Source organism: Oryzias latipes, chromosome 14 (assembly GCF_053564925.1).
Source record: "Oryzias latipes strain Hd-rR chromosome 14, Olatipes_Hd-rR_3.1".
Classification (NCBI taxonomy): Eukaryota; Metazoa; Chordata; class Actinopteri; order Beloniformes; family Adrianichthyidae; genus Oryzias; species Oryzias latipes.
This window is the reverse complement of record NC_136250.1, coordinates 19,906,919-19,922,530: the sequence shown is the minus strand read 5'-3', so window position 1 is coordinate 19,922,530 and position 15,612 is coordinate 19,906,919. Positions and strand designations below refer to the sequence as shown.

The 15,612-nt window shown below is 39.0% G+C and overlaps 2 protein-coding genes across 2 annotated transcripts; one reads left to right on the top strand and one right to left on the bottom strand.

Moving 5' to 3' along the window:
• Positions 1-2,476: 2,476 nt before the first annotated feature.
• On the top strand, positions 2,477-5,078 carry cldn2 (claudin 2). Its single transcript, XM_004076571.4, has 4 exons — positions 2,477-3,047; positions 3,880-4,044; positions 4,118-4,202; positions 4,276-5,078. The coding sequence occupies exons 1-4, from the start codon at positions 2,825-2,827 to the stop codon at positions 4,439-4,441; spliced, it is 639 nt and encodes a 212-aa protein (XP_004076619.1). The 5' UTR covers positions 2,477-2,824; the 3' UTR covers positions 4,442-5,078.
• A 2,555-nt stretch (positions 5,079-7,633) lies between these two features.
• On the bottom strand, positions 7,634-13,394 carry npm1a (nucleophosmin 1a). The gene is made up of 11 exons (XM_004076570.4): positions 13,181-13,394; positions 12,136-12,215; positions 10,964-11,083; positions 10,633-10,726; positions 10,436-10,545; positions 10,302-10,360; positions 9,029-9,080; positions 8,867-8,947; positions 8,671-8,778; positions 8,511-8,585; positions 7,634-8,399 (listed from the first exon to the last, which is right to left on the bottom strand). The coding sequence occupies exons 1-11, from the start codon at positions 13,227-13,229 to the stop codon at positions 8,349-8,351; spliced, it is 879 nt and encodes a 292-aa protein (XP_004076618.1). The 5' UTR covers positions 13,230-13,394; the 3' UTR covers positions 7,634-8,348.
• Positions 13,395-15,612: the final 2,218 nt, after the last annotated feature.

The following is a 15,612-nucleotide window of genomic DNA, read 5'->3' as shown; positions in this document are numbered from 1 at the left end:
AGTCAAAAACAACACTTGAACAGTGACAGTAGACACACCCTGTGGAATATAAATAGCTTTAACATGTCCTGTTTTGGAAGTGTCTCTTCTTTTTTCTTGAGATGAGTCATGTGACTAGTGAAAAAACTTACCTGAAATTGGAAATGTTGTGTGCAGAATTGGTTTGACATGACTCAGCGACAACCGTCAGTATCAGCCTGTGAAGTTTCACTTTGGCAAGATTCTGAAACCCACTCATGGCGGCTCGTATTCAGAAAAGACATTCACAGATATTTACTTTTTTACTGAAATTTGTTTTCAGCCCTATCGTTTTTGCTCGCTACCATGTTCTTTTTTTCCAGGAAAGGTCAGGCCACAACAAGTACACGACACAACCGGTTGGACTACTTCCGTTGCTCACCAAAGTCCCACAACGGTTTAAGTTTATGCATTAAAAATAACGCAGAAATTTGACACATAGAGCAGTCAGGAGATCATTTTTCCCCATGTTTTACATTTAAAATCTATTTTACTTAAAACTAAACTAACTAACTAACCAACTAAATGTGAGCAAGATGACTTTCTCTTTAGGTCTCAAAGCATAGATTACAGTTTGTTGGCTTCTGTGGTTATGAGAACAAACTGCCAGCTCAGTTCCGCATTCTTCCCTACATCCCCACCTTAATTTTTAGTTTCACAATAAAGATACTTTGTAATCCCACGTTTTTACATCACTGATATTTCCCAAAGACTTGGGTGTCTGGAGCACTGGATAATGTAATACAGTGGGTAAAAGTGCAAAAGAAAATGTCTTTTATTCAACTTTGGGCTTAAAATATTCATGAAGAACATCCTTCCGGGAAGCCACTTCTGCTCACATTTAAGAAGAAGAAGAGAATAAAAGACAAGGCTTTAACGATTTTCTCACTTGATGCCTGTTTACAAAAACTAGAAAAATAAATATTAATAATGAATATTACAAAAAACATCTTTGGCATACTACAAATGTATTACACAGGCATAATACATATTGAAACACTGTGTGAGACTTTAATTTTTCTCATTTATTGAAAGAAAAAGGAAAAAAAAACTTTGTTTACAAAATGAAAAACAATCGTATTTTAGAAATTGATACTGAAAAATATTTTTAATTTGAAAAGTAGCTTTACGCTAAAATAATGCTTATAAATAATGCTTATAAAAATACAAAAGATAAGCTCATAAGTCTAATAGAATGCTTCTTAAGAGATTTATTGAATTAACATCTGATGAACTTTGGCCATTCTATTCTATCCTCCTTTTTTTTTAAATAAATTGGAATTATAACCAAATAATATTATTCAGTCTTAATTAATAAGCAATTTCCAAAATCTTTTATTTAAAAAATTGTTTTTGAATCTTTTCTGTGTTCTAGAAATCTCACAAAATTGTGGGGTTCCCTATTAAAGTGTGCAACAAGTATACAATGTCTATACTAAAAGTGAGATGGTATACTTTTATGTACTAACCATATATTGCAAACTTTCAATTTAGTCTGAAGGAGTATTCAGTCAGTATACTTCCAACATTACATGCAAATAGCCAATATAGCATACTTTTTATACTTTTACTGAAGCATACTTAGCAAAAAGTACACTAAAAGTTTGTTTTACTAAGGTTTATGAATTAAAATGGCTGTTACTCCCTTAGCAAATGGTAGTACACTTGAAGTTTATTTTGTTAAATACGTTTGCTTATTAATTATACTTCAGTATATTTATGTGTACATAAGTATACCTGTGTACTATTATGCCTCTCCTCATATCGAGGAATTATAGTGCTGTATAATATTGTGGTTTTAGTTTGGTTTAGTTTCGTTTTTCCTAATGCACCTTTGTGATGTCATTTTTTTTTCATCTGCCCCTCAGGGATAAATAAAGTGGCTTAAATTGAATTGAAAAAATATAAGTAAAATAATATTATGGACCATGCATGTGTAGAATACAAACTGAGTACTCCTTCAGACTAAAACATTTTTATTTTACGAAATTATATAAAAAGTAAGCTCATATTCAGTAGGTATAATTGTAGTACTTTAAATTGACTGGTTTTTGCCAGGGGCTGTTTTGTTTAGTTATTTGACTTATTTGACTGAGTTATTTGTTTTTGAAGATATTTTTCTGGCTTGAATTTTTCTTACAAAACAAAAAACTGCATTTGACTAGTGTGATAAAAAATAATGTTGTACATATAAAATGTTGTATAATGCTAGCATGCCATTTTTCTGGCAGTTTAAAGAACAATATAATTTATGAACAGAAGTAATATGAATCTACAAATATTAGAAGTTTATGTGTAGCGGATGCATAAAGGATTTGACTTTAATTCTTGTATTTACTTTGCTGATTGATGAAACTTAAACAGTGCTGTTGTTGATACCAAATCATTTCCGGTATGCGGCGTCGTAGAAAAAAAAGAAAAACAGTGACGTCATCACGAAACTTCAGGTGTTCGTTCAGACAACTCCTGGGTCGAAACTGCGTGCGCGTACCCGCCCCCCACCTGCAGCAGAAACCGCCTGAAAAAGCTCGCTCCCGCCGTTCCCGCCCCATTTAAGGTGCGGCAGGTGAACAGGTGCGAGCAAGAGCAGCGACCCAGTTTAAATTCACTCCAACTACCGGCGTTGTGTGACTTTCTTCTCGCTAAACCAAGGAATACAAGCAGATATTTTGTCAGAGGAGTGATTTTATTGAACTTTTGTCAAAGAAACGTCGTGTTTTGTTTTTTTTAAATCGAAAACAGCTGCTTTTTATTTTTACTTTTTTTTACATATATATTTAATTCGTAAAAGCAAGTGGGGGGAACGATGGCCCACTCCGGTATGCAGATTTTGGGGTTCGCTCTCGGCCTCCTTGCGGTGTTTGGACTCATCATTGGAACCATTTTGCCCCAGTGGAAGATGTCCGCCTTTGTTGGCTCGAACATCATCACGGCGGTGTCCATGTACGACGGATTATGGATGTCCTGCGCGTTCCAGAGCACGGGCCAGATCCAGTGCAAAGTGTACGACTCCATCCTGCAGCTCAACGGTGAGTAAACCACCGAAACTCCCCTCTCCCTCCCTTTCACCCCCTGAGTTCCTTGTTCTCCTTTTATTTACCCCTACGCCCTTAAAAGTTAAACACCTGTGTACCCTTGAAATCCCCTCCTTTCCTCTGTCTTTGGTCCCAATTCCAGTTTTTCATTCGACAAAAGTACAAATTCTTCGAGTTTTGCTTACGTTTAATGAGGCATCCAACTATTACCTTATTTTTAACATTTAAATAATTACGAAAGTGGATATAGTTTAAGCTCCGCCCCCCTGTGTTTTCCTTTTAGAGTTAAAACCTCCATTATGAACGAAGGCCCATGGTTTGGCACAGCAGGTGTGGTTAAAGGTTAAACACCCTTATGAGGAACTGTTGGGCAAACATTTTCCCCTTAAAGGTTATCGACGCATGGGTCCTAAATATGATAAGTGTGCAGGAAAAATAATACATTTTCGATTCTGTTGGTTTTTGACTTTTTTTTTTTTTTTAGGAATGACAGATTTTATTGAATGGGTTGGATTTGTGAGTTTTCGGAGTGGTGGCTAGATTCAAAGATGAGGGTTAATGCTGCTATAGGTCGTCTCCCAGGAACAGGTACAGGGAGTGTCCTCTTGGAACATTGTAACCTGAAACCTGGTTAAACCTGTTTTTGTAGATTTGCTTAAACGCACCAGAGCACATCCGACCCCCCCCCCTCAACCGCCTTTTCACGCTTTCCTGCCCCACAAAAGTCGTTTTCCCAACTTCCTCCCCACGTTTGACTTAAAGATTCCAGCATGTGCAGACTGTGTGACGTTGTGATGATCAATTCCTCAATTACCTCTTCCTTCAGGTGCTCTCCAGGCAACACGCGCCCTCATGGTGTTGAGCATTGTGGTCTCTGTGGCTGGTCTGGGTGTAGCTTGCATGGGAATGAAGTGCACCACCTGTGGTGGAGACGACAAAGTCAAAAAGAGTCGCATTGCCATGGCTGGAGGCATCATCATGCTGGTTGGAGGTGAGACGCCTTTTAGTTGATTTACTTGCCCCTCCCCCCCTCGGTGTGTTACTAAAATCTTTTCCTGTCATAGCTCTGTGCGCCATCGTGGCCTGCGGCTGGTACACGAACGACATCGTCCAAGCTTTCTACAACCCTTTCACTCCCGTCAATTCAAAGTGAGTAGCGTCCTTTTCTGGCTAAAAGTCGAGGTTTGCAGCATTCTGACGGGTCAATCTGCTTTTCCTGTAGGTATGAGTTTGGCGCCGCTATCTTCATCACCTGGGCCGGTGCCTTCTTGGGTCTCATTGGGGGGTGCATGTTGGCTGCATCGTGCCCAAGACAGACATCAATTCCTGCTAAAGGCAGATATCCTCAATCAACAGCATCCTCCATACCACTCAAGAGTCATGTTTGAACCACCCGGACTTTGTTTTAACTAAAATACTGTTTTTTTTGTTTTGTTTTTTTGTATTAGTTTTAGCTCTGCGATGGGGAGAATGGAAAATACTCATGCAGTCGATTTTAAATGCTGCATTTTAGTTTCTGCAGGGCTCCTCTTGTCATGTTACTGTATATCTTAAGGAACTCATTAAAGTTTTTAAATGTCAGTTTACTGTTAATGTTTTGTTTTTGGGGCCCCGTCTTGTTTTATACCCCTGTATCATGTTGTGGGCATATCTGCAAAGCACACCTTCAGTGAAACCAATGCAGATCCTTTCAATTTTAGTTTTTTTCCCCACTGTGGCATTGTGTTGCTATTGTCTGAGCATGGAGCGCACTGAAAAGATCAGATTGTAACAGCCTAAACGATGTGCTATTGTCATAATCAGTGAAGACGTACCCCTATATCTAACAAAGTTATGATTGTTTCCAAATGTACATTAAGTCGAGCCTTCCAAGCCTCAAACCACATTTAATGCTGTTGTTGGGTTTAGAGGATTGGCTAAAATTTCATCAATGTTCTGCATAAAGTTGCTTGTGATTTTATCCTTTTTTATACTTTTAAATTTGTGTATATAATAAAGAGTGAAAAATCAAATTGAAAGGAATAATTTTGAATCATTTTGTTTTTGTGATTCAAATTGCTTCAATAAAGGTAAAGGCTTTTTTTATATATATATAAAAAACAGATGCGTAGAGAATATTGGACCCTGGAGACATCGTGGCATCCTTATTACCCATGATCCCTCATTTTAATATGGACACAACCTGATATTTACTTTAGAAAAGCCCAAAACACTCAAACATCAGTCGTATTCACACTCGCTGAAAACCACCAGGAGCAGTTGTGTGTTCTGTGCCTTGCTCAACAACAAATGGGCAGGAAACCAAACCTGTAAGGTCCTGATTGGAGGTAAACTACTTCTGCACCAAAATGACAAATTGGGTTTTTGATGCTGCCTGGTTGGATATTTTGGCCAGATTTCTTTGTTTATACTAATACCATACAAGTGACTGTTCATTCAATGAATTTAGTAGTAATTAGTAATTTTTTTTTAACTTATTGTTTTAGAGTAGAATGCTTTCTTGTCATGTTACAAGGGAAGAGAATTATGCCATCATGTCAAAGTGTATTTAGAATCCCAACAATGAAAGCTGCGGGCGAATCTTTCAGCCGTTCTCCTCCAGGTGGTTTCTGTGTGGCACTCAAAGGAAGTGAAGCTGCTGTGGTTGGCAGATGATGGTTCCCAGGAACTTGAAGGCGGCCACTCCTCCTCCACATGCATGCCACTGCTGAACAGCGAGGTGTGATTCTCTCTGGCATCCGTGTCTTGCTGTGGTTCTTCCGTCTGTGTTTTCCCCTTTTGGAAAATCATTACAACCTGAAAAGCACGAGATTGACTCACATTTTTGTGATCTGAGGCTCCATAGCCACATGCTAATATCCTTTTGTGGCTCTTTGGCTTTGAAGAAAAATGCTAATAATTTGAATGTTTTTTTTTTAATTATTTTTGTTCATTTGTAAGTTTTGTCATTTAGGTTTAGATTTTGGCAGGATGTATTTTTTATTCTAAAAGGAACTTGTATGTTCTGCTTTCAAAAGTAAAATAAAAAAAGTTAAATATAGGAAAGTATAACAGTTATAATTCATCTTTTGTGAACATTTTAGCCTATATTTAATAAATAAATGGCTTAATGGTCACAAAAACATATCTAAACTTTGAAGTGGGACTCTTGTTGGACCAAATGTTCAACTATATTTTTAACCCTTTTGGAATTTTACCATGATAAAAAAAAAGTAAATATAAAGAAAAGACTTTATAAGTACAGTTCCTGTGTTAAAAGCAGAAGGACTAATTTCCTCTGTTGATTCATTTCCTAGGAAGCCACAGCCTGTGGAGTCAGTTTAACCACATGATGCTGCTCTAATCTAATCAATAAATTGAGACTCTTAGTCCTAAAAAACAGAGCCGGAGTTGATAGAGAAAAGTTTATCAGAAGTCAACAAATCCTCCTTTAACTCAGGAGACAAAAGTCACAAACCAACATGACAGACAAAAAGTTCTGAGTATCATTAAAAATAACCTTATTCATACTTTAGTTTAAGTAAGGATAATTTATACTACAGTATCCTTACTTATTCTTGAGTTTGAGTAAGTATGTTATGACTGATGTCACTGAGACGTTTCAGTTTTGTTTTCTTGGCAATCCAAGTTGTACCAAATTTCCAGGTTCACTCCAGCATTACAGGACAGTGTTTTCACATGATCTAATCAAACTGATCCAAGCACTTTAGTTGAAGGCAAAGGATTGTATTTGCAGAACAAGATGTGAATTAGGAAGTTTTTTCGCTCCAGTAAATAGAATAGGCAACGATATTTTAGCAAACAATCAAAAAAACTTTAAATAAAAGGGTGATGGTTTAGATAATAAATTGGTAATTATTTTTCTGTCAATTACAGTTGCAGAAGCTTTCTGTTAGCCGACCGACCCCTGACATAAACAAATGGATGTTACTGTGTCACTAAACTGAGGTCAGAAGTCATGAGGCCTGTGAAACTCTTTCAATCTCTTTGCAATGTTGCAAGGATTTGTAATCATAAAGTCATTCGTTTTACTGAGCTTCGTTAAACATTGGTGGGAAGCTTTGTGATCGGCAAGAGAATAAATAAAATGCCAACAACATATATGGCTGGTTTAAATTTAAAAAAAAAAAAAAAAAAGCAAACTTATACAAATGAGACATCAGATTGGAATGAACTGCTTTTCCAGTTTTAGAATAACAATCTTATAAATGAAAAATTGATTATTTGGAAATGCCCAGTCTCTGAACTCCCAACAACAATCGTGTTTCCACTTGTAAAGAAGCAGAGAAAGGAAGCCAGTTAAAAACATTTCCTCATAAAGCGCATGTGACCGTTGACTGTACCGGCACTCCCTGCTTTAGGGTAAAATGTCCTCCCACACATTTCAGGTTTTCACTAAAAGCCACCAACACTTGAGCACAGACCACTACGTCACAGTGGATTCTGCATTCAGAGGGATCCGTCTGCTCTTTTGTGACCCATTTCAAGAGCTTTGTAAGCTCAAAGCGCCCTCTAGTGGTTTAACACAAGCCCACAATGTAAAGTTTCAAATCTTTACAAAGGACAACAAAACAAAAAGGTATTGAGGAAATTTTATTGGTAAATTAACGCAAAACAAAGAGGAATTTACTTGAAAACAAAGCATAGTTCTAAAAAGTGAATTAATTCACCAGCATAAACTTTGAGATGTTTTTTCACCTTTTTTAATAAAGCGGAAATGATAATTCCATCAGTATTCAGTCGACATAGAATGGTCCTCGTCCACAGGCCTCATGCACCGACAGGAACTGCAAACTGAAGACTGCGGGATACGCTTAACCTTGAGGGGGGACGGCTCATTCTTAGAATCATTACACAAAACTTGCATCCTCATGCATGAAGTCCTCACAAACTTCACTATAAACCTTTGGACTGTGGGGCCAACTGTTGCCATAGCAACACACTGTAGGACTAAAAACAGGTGTTGATGCCTAATCCAACACGCTTTATTTTGTAGACAAAAAGAAACTTAAAAGGTAAATGAAGAAAGAAAGGGTGTGGTCAGGGGCTTACAGCTGACAACCAAAGGAATGAATTTACCCAAAACTTGCATTTCCATTATATTGCATTCCCTTGTTATTTCTTTATTAAGTCAAATGCTGTTTTTTTTTCTTTTAACAAGATGGAGATGTCAGATGAAGTCTTCACAGACGGACGGGTGGAGGAAAACTTTAGGTGAGGCACAGACTGAATTCAACGGGATTGCGAGGCGTTACAGACATTAACAAGTTATAAAATAGTTAAAACTCTAGTGGGCTATTTCTCCTCCTTGATCGTCTGTCTCCACTTCCACAGCTCTGAAATCACCTGCAGGGAAGAAATAAGATCCAGCTGTTAAGATTGTAAACATTTTTTTTAATCTTGTAGTGATTTCTTTTCAACTCCAGACAGGAAAACCCAGATTCTAGACCCTGTTACCTTAGCATCTGTGACATTTTGTCCATGCTTCATGAAGTTTTCAAACTTGGCCTGGACTTTAGGAAGCGCCACGCCCTGCAAACGTACACAACAAAAGTCAAACTTCCCCCACAAACTGAAGCGTCTTCCATAAAGGTTCCATGGAGCAGACTCCGCCCACCTTCTTTACAGACTCCATAATCTTGGCCTTGATCTCAGGCAGAGTTAGGTTTGGTTTAGGAGTCTGGGCTTTAGGTGATTTAGCACCTTTGCCTTTAGGCGTCTTGTCCTGGATGTGAAAAAAAAGGTGAGTAAAAGGTTAGCAGCTTTAGCCCCCCGCAGAGCACCTATTGCTGGAGGAAGGACTCTGTCATCACCTGCTTGGTCGCAGGAGTGGAGGGCGCAGAACTCTTTCCGTTTTGAGTCTGGGCCTTCTGCTTGTTTGGAGTTTGTTTGACCTGCAAAGAAACCAGTCAATAAATAAAACATATTTAACAGTAGAGACAAAGATATAACCAAGGATGCAGAAGCTGCTTTACCTTAACAGGAGATTCCTCTGCCTCACTCTCCTCATCATCTTCATCATCATCCCTACAAAGAAAAATTTTAAGAAGGAAGAGTTTAATACCACGGAAAATACCAATTATTTTTACAATTACTTTGTAAAATAGATCCCTGAATCATTGTTTAACATATTTTGTTTCTTGCTCGATTTCCAGGCTCTTATTTTTGGTTGAACGTTCTCTGGGTGTTTAATCATGCGTCTAAATTATATCTGGGTTATCTTAAGGATTATGCCTCATTTAACAATAATTACATGTAATATATAAATGCAAACATATGGCTGCAGCGCCCTCTGCTGGTGAACAGATGGAAAGAAGTAAACACCTCATTCCATTAGATGAGCAGGTAAACTACCCATTTATTAAAAACAAAGCTTTAAAAGATATATATACATTGTAATTTTGTTTTAACTATAGTGAACAATTTACTTTTATATCTGTATATATGTGAAAATATATATATATATATATATATATTTCCTCAAATATCACAAATTGTCATGAATTATGGGATGTCATACACAGCCTGCTAGCACTGTGGGGAAGACACACTGGAACGTGTGAAATCTAAAGTTTTGACATTTCCCCCACAAATGAAAAGTGTTAGTTAGGAAACTCTTAAAAGGACTGTGCGCTTTCTAACTCTTACAGGATCATTATTTAGGTGTTGTGTCTTCATTCATCTACTGGAACTGTCAGTAAAACTTTAATGGTCAGAAGGTGTAAACATTTTCAGGATTTGATACAGAATTATCCAAAACAGTGATGTTTATGCGCTGCTTACTTCTGAAGTTAACCAGGAAGTTGACAAAAAGAAAACTTTGGCGTTTAGAGTGATAAAAATCATTTATTTTTTTCTCATTTATTGATTCTTATCTGCCGTTTTAAATAAAAAAAGTACCGTTTACATGATTTTAAATGCATACTTTAATGTTCTTACATCCAGTAAATAGACGTGTGCAAACGGTAAAATGTTTATTGTAGTTTGATCTGATAATCGTGGATCTGGATTCATGAATTGGATTTCCACCGAATTAACAGCTTAAGTTGATCACATGCAGTATTCTCCACAGTCTGATATGTTAAAAGGAAAAAAGTCAAATTTCTAAATATGAATGTAGTTTTGGGAATGACCTCAGAGACAAACACCTGATCCAGGACCCGCCACTTTGGGCCCAAACACCATTTGGATTTCTGACAACACCAAGACACAAAAGAAAACATTTGCCGTCAGAATGTTAATACTCACTCATCATCATCCTCATCGTCTTCATCTTCATCATCATCCAAGTCCATTTTCATCTTTTTCTGTCAGCAGATCAGAAGAAGGTAAAAACCAGCACATCACATTTTATGGCATTTGTTAAAGTTTTTAAGTCAAACCTGAGATTTGGCAGCAGGGGATGAAGCAGGCCTCTTCTTTGATGTTTTCACCTCCTCCTCCTCTTCCTCCTCGTCGTCTTCCTCTTCAAAGGATTGATCCGCCTCCATCACTGAAAGCAGATTAGACAGCAGATGGTGTGATGAATGCAGACCCACAGAAGGGCAGATAAAAGAACCATCTTCAGAAAAACACTTACTGACGAGGTGCTGTCCGCTCAGATGGATCGGACCGGAACCCGCCTTCAGACGGAACACTGCTGGGGGTGTGATCGTGAACCCGCCGAGACACACCTACGAAATCAAGCATGCAAGGTCACACAAGCTGGCTTTAAAGATCCATATTTAAATGCGCCGAAACAAACAGAATGGGCTTCAGGAACTTAACCTACAACACATCAACGTCACAGATCTTTTCTTCAGAAAAAAAAAATTATTCCGAAATTTGAGATCTGTCAGTACAGTCCTCCATACAAAGGCTAACTGTAAAATATCCTTTCAGGTGAGTGAAGGAGAACTGTGTGTACTTACACTTGGAAGGGTGGAGGGTTTGAGTGACACCAGAGCTGCCTTGATTTTCTGCCCCTCTGCGTTCTGTCCTTCCACCTCCACCATGTTAAGCTCGTCTTTGGTGCTGGGGTCAACACAAGCCTGAAGGGGCAAACAAGACAAGGTCTGAGCTACGTTTTAAACATTCTTGTAGCATTCTTCTCACAATGAAGGACATATTTAAAGAAAACTGAGCTTAAACCTGAATTTTTGAGTCTATTTTAAGTCACGAATGAGGAGCAGATGAAAGAAATGTAATTCTATTTGTGGCGCTGGTGCTACAATGAACGTGCCAAACGTTCCCTGCTCCGGTCCATCCTGCGTCGACTTGTTGACTACTAGATCCACGTCTTCCTCGTCTGAGCTGATTTGTTGCAAACTGAACGGCTGAATAGCTTCAACATTGCTCACCATTTTATTGCACTGCTAATGTTGAGCTAGATTCACATAGCCCATTGTGGACAAGCAAGGAGAGACCACCAACACGTCCAAACCTATAGCTGGAAGAGGCTTGGTGCCAAATGTCAAAACGGTGCAAATCTCACAATTTGGGCACAAAACGATAACATTTTGGTTCGTTGCCAACACCCTTGCAATGATTGAAACTGATAACCACCATGCTAGGAGAGTGTTTCGTTATTTGAAAGACAAACGCAGGCACCATCAGGCCTGTCCTAGTGTCTGGGTTCATTTGGTAAACCAGCTACTCCGAGCCCCTGACTGCCTAGATTCCAGTAGAAGCGCGAAAAACATTTACATAGTTTTACTGAGTTAGGCTGCTCAAACATGAAGTTAGGGGGCGGAGGCACATTTTTCCTGGCGGCCTGCAGAAACTATGTCCTACAAGACCACTTTTTAATACTTTTTTTTGGCATAAATTGGCATTATCATGCTTAAAAGCCACTGGGAACACTTTGACAAAAGATCAAGTGGGACTTTTAATGCATTATAATTCAATACATTTAAATTCATTAAATAAAGCCTGAAATTTAAACGCAGTTTAAAATGATAAAAATCCGCTCATTTAAACCCACAAACAGGACTTCAAGCTAAAATCCAAAATATTTCCATTGATGTGCCTAAAAATTTATTCGACATGAGAGCTCAAACGCAAGAATATCACAGAACTGTAGTCTTCATTTCATTATAATTACCAGTTTGAGATCTAACTGATGCTCCAGCTCATCATCTTCAGGACTGAAGAGCACTTCCTTCCCAGCCTCCAATGTGCATCCTAAAAGACAAAAAACGGTTTTAAAATGAGAGAAAATATCAAACTCAACACTAGAGGGCGCTCTAAACGATGCACCACGTGGGAGAAAAAAGTATTTGATTTCCGCTTAACAGTTTTAAAGTTCCCATATTTTATCTTGGATATAATTTATTTAAAATAAAAACAAACTCTAGAGACTCTAAATAGTTTTTTTTAAGTGTTGGCAGGAGTAAATTTCAAATTTGTAATGACTTACTGGAAGATAAAAACTATTTTGACTTCATTTCTAAACAACTGTTTCACCATCTAAAATAAATCTTTATGAAAGAAAAAGAATCTTTTTTTTCTCTGCACCACGTGGCAAACGAAACAGATTACAATAAAAGGACTAAAACGTATAACATCACGAAATGAAGAACAAAAGAAAATATATGCAATTGTATTATAAACAAATGTGAATAAATATAAACGTAAGTATATTTCTAAAGGGAATTAATTAGGTCAGCTTTAAAGGGGGAGGGGCCTAACGGCACGCTGGAAACCACGTTGTCGAATTTTCTAGAAATTAGTTCATGGTCTTGCAATTTAATTTAAAGCTTTTTATCTATTTATTTTTTCACAACGAATATCTTATGCTAGGGTAAATTAAAAAGCAATATTAATATGAGCTGTATTTGTCAGAAACGTAGTTTTCATTTGGGGAGAAAAAAAGCACGGCGACCGCCATGTTGATATATTCAAGGAGCATGTGCGTAATAAGTCTGACGCCGTATTTCCAGTCATGATCCAGTCAATAAAACACATAAGTCATAAAATAAAAACAGACTACACATTTTATGTCCCTTTCTTTAACGTTACACATTCAATTTTATTCAAAAATGGACCGCGCGCGCCTCAGCGGCCGCTCCACCTCCTCGCACGAGCTATACACACACGTGTGTCCAACGTGCACGAAGAAGAAAAGCAAACCTACCAACTTCTCTTACCATATAAAAATGTCTGTGGTGCCAACGATTCTTCGTCCAAACCGTTCATTTTGCTGACTGACACGACCGCCGCTGATCTGCACGGGAACAATCACTGATCGTGGATGGAAGGACTGATGGGGCTGTTCTTCTACTCTGCTGAAACGGAAGTGATCCAGTGGGTGAGAGCGCCTCCTACAGCTCGGCGGAAGTTAGTGCTTAGGGGGTGTTAGAAATTCATATTGAAAGACAGATGCATTTAAAACAATCTAAAGCTAGTTTCTGATTTTATTGATTATTCAGACGTTATTACTGACGAAAGCTTCATTTTCTTCCCAGATTTTGTGAGGCGTTTGATACAGGGTTCATACGGTCATGAAAAACCTAGAAAAGTTTTGGAAATTGAAAATGCAATGTTTTAAGTTCTTGAACAGTTTGTGAAAAACGAAATCTTCTGGAAAGTTTTGGAAAAGTCATGGAATGTTAATATTTTTGATTAAAAAAACATTAATAAAAAGGTTTTACATGAGATTCGAATTTAAATTGTGACAAAAGTTCAACCTCACTTTCTGAACGGAAGTTCCATATAAGTTTTTCTGGAGCATAATTACACTGACCAAAAATATGAACGCAACACATTTGTTATTGCTCCCATTTTTTATGGTATGAACTAGAGGGCTGCATTGGGATCGGGTCCCGCCGGGTCCCGCGGGACCCAACCCAAATCTCGCGGGATTGGGCGGTTTGAATTGTGCTGCGGGCGGGAGCGGGCGGCAAAAAATAAACCCCGCGGGATCAGTGCTGCCATGAATATCTCATGAATATATATTAGCGGACTACGTTAGGCTGTGCGGCTGTTTGATTCTTATGTACTGAAGCTCCGTGAAGGCACCAGGTAGAGACGCCCAATGGCTTCTGTCATCTAACCTGTTGTTGGGGGTGCGCCCCGCCCCGCCTCTTACTAAGAGCGCGCTTCAGGCCGTCTGTCTGCGCGCGCACACACGCACACTTTTAACCGAACAGGATTTGTGAAAATATATTTAATAATTAAGTTGCACATTACACAAAAGAGGAATGCATCAAAAGATGAGTCTGGAGGAGGTCATGAATCTCTTTAGTAATAATATCAATACAAATACGTGTTTTGTTCCTGCGGGACGGGAGACGATACAAAATCAATGCATCTCTATTACTGTGCGGGACTAAATTCTATGAGTTTTGCGGGTGCGGGCGGGAGTGGACATACATATTGCGGGAGCGGGCGGGAGTGTAACGCATACGTTGCGGGAGCGGGCGGGATTGGTCAAAAATTCAGCGGGCGCGGGCGGGAGCGGGATGAAGAAAATAGTCCCGCGCAGGGCTCTAGTATGAACTAAAAGATGTGAAACATTTTCCACATACCCAAAATAACCAGTTCTCTGAAATTTTGTTCACAAATCTGTCTGAATCTGTGATAGTGAGCACTTCTCCTTTGCCAAGACAATCCATCCCACCTCACAGGTGTGCCATATCTGATTAGACAGCATGATTATTGCACAGGTGTGCCTTAGAGTGTCACTGGCCACAAGAAAAGGCCACTCTGAAATCTTAAGTTGTATCACACAGCACAATGCCACAGATGTCGCAAGTAGTACAAGTCAATACCAGTGAGCATTTCCAGGGGGGAGGCGGGGCGATGACGTCAGTGCTCACTCGGTGTGGCTACATGCTCTGTGCGAGCCAAGCATGTCTGATCAGTGCAGCAGGAGTCTTCGTGGGAAGGGTGCTTTGTAATGAACAACGCTCCGGAGGACGCTTCAGACCTCAATCTGACCATGTCTCCCGGGAGAACCGAGTCTCTGAGCCGAAGAGTAGCTTTGAGGCGTCTTTTGAAGGCGGAAGTGCCGCTTCGGGCAGTCCTGAGAAACCATGCAATCATGTGAATTTGTGTTTCAAATCGTGTCCAGACAAAATAAAGGCTGAAGTTTTTCCCACACATTTACAGCCAAGATGCACATTGTGGCACTGCCCGCGGTAAGGACTTTAAATGCATCCGAAGCTAAATGTTGTTGTTGACACATATTAGCCTGATCCTAAACACTTCTCCTGAATTTTATGATATTTTCTTTTATTTTCATCGATACACTAATTATAAATCTGGTTTTAATTTTTTCCCTCTCGGGTTAACGCAGAACAGCAAGCTTTCAGACTCGGTCAGAGAGGGAGATGGAAAACCGCAGCCTCCAGTGGCCATCATGGCTGGAAGCTGAAGCAGAGACTATCTGGGATGAACTCGAACACAGAAACATTATAGCCATGAAGAACCTTTCCAAATAACTAAACCTGATTTCTCAATAATCTCAGTGTCTTCCATGCATTGTAAATGAGATAGTGAGTGACACAGACACCGCTCCATGTAGCGATCCGGCTAAAAAAATTAGCTGGTAGCTCCTCCCACACTCGGCCTGGTGCGT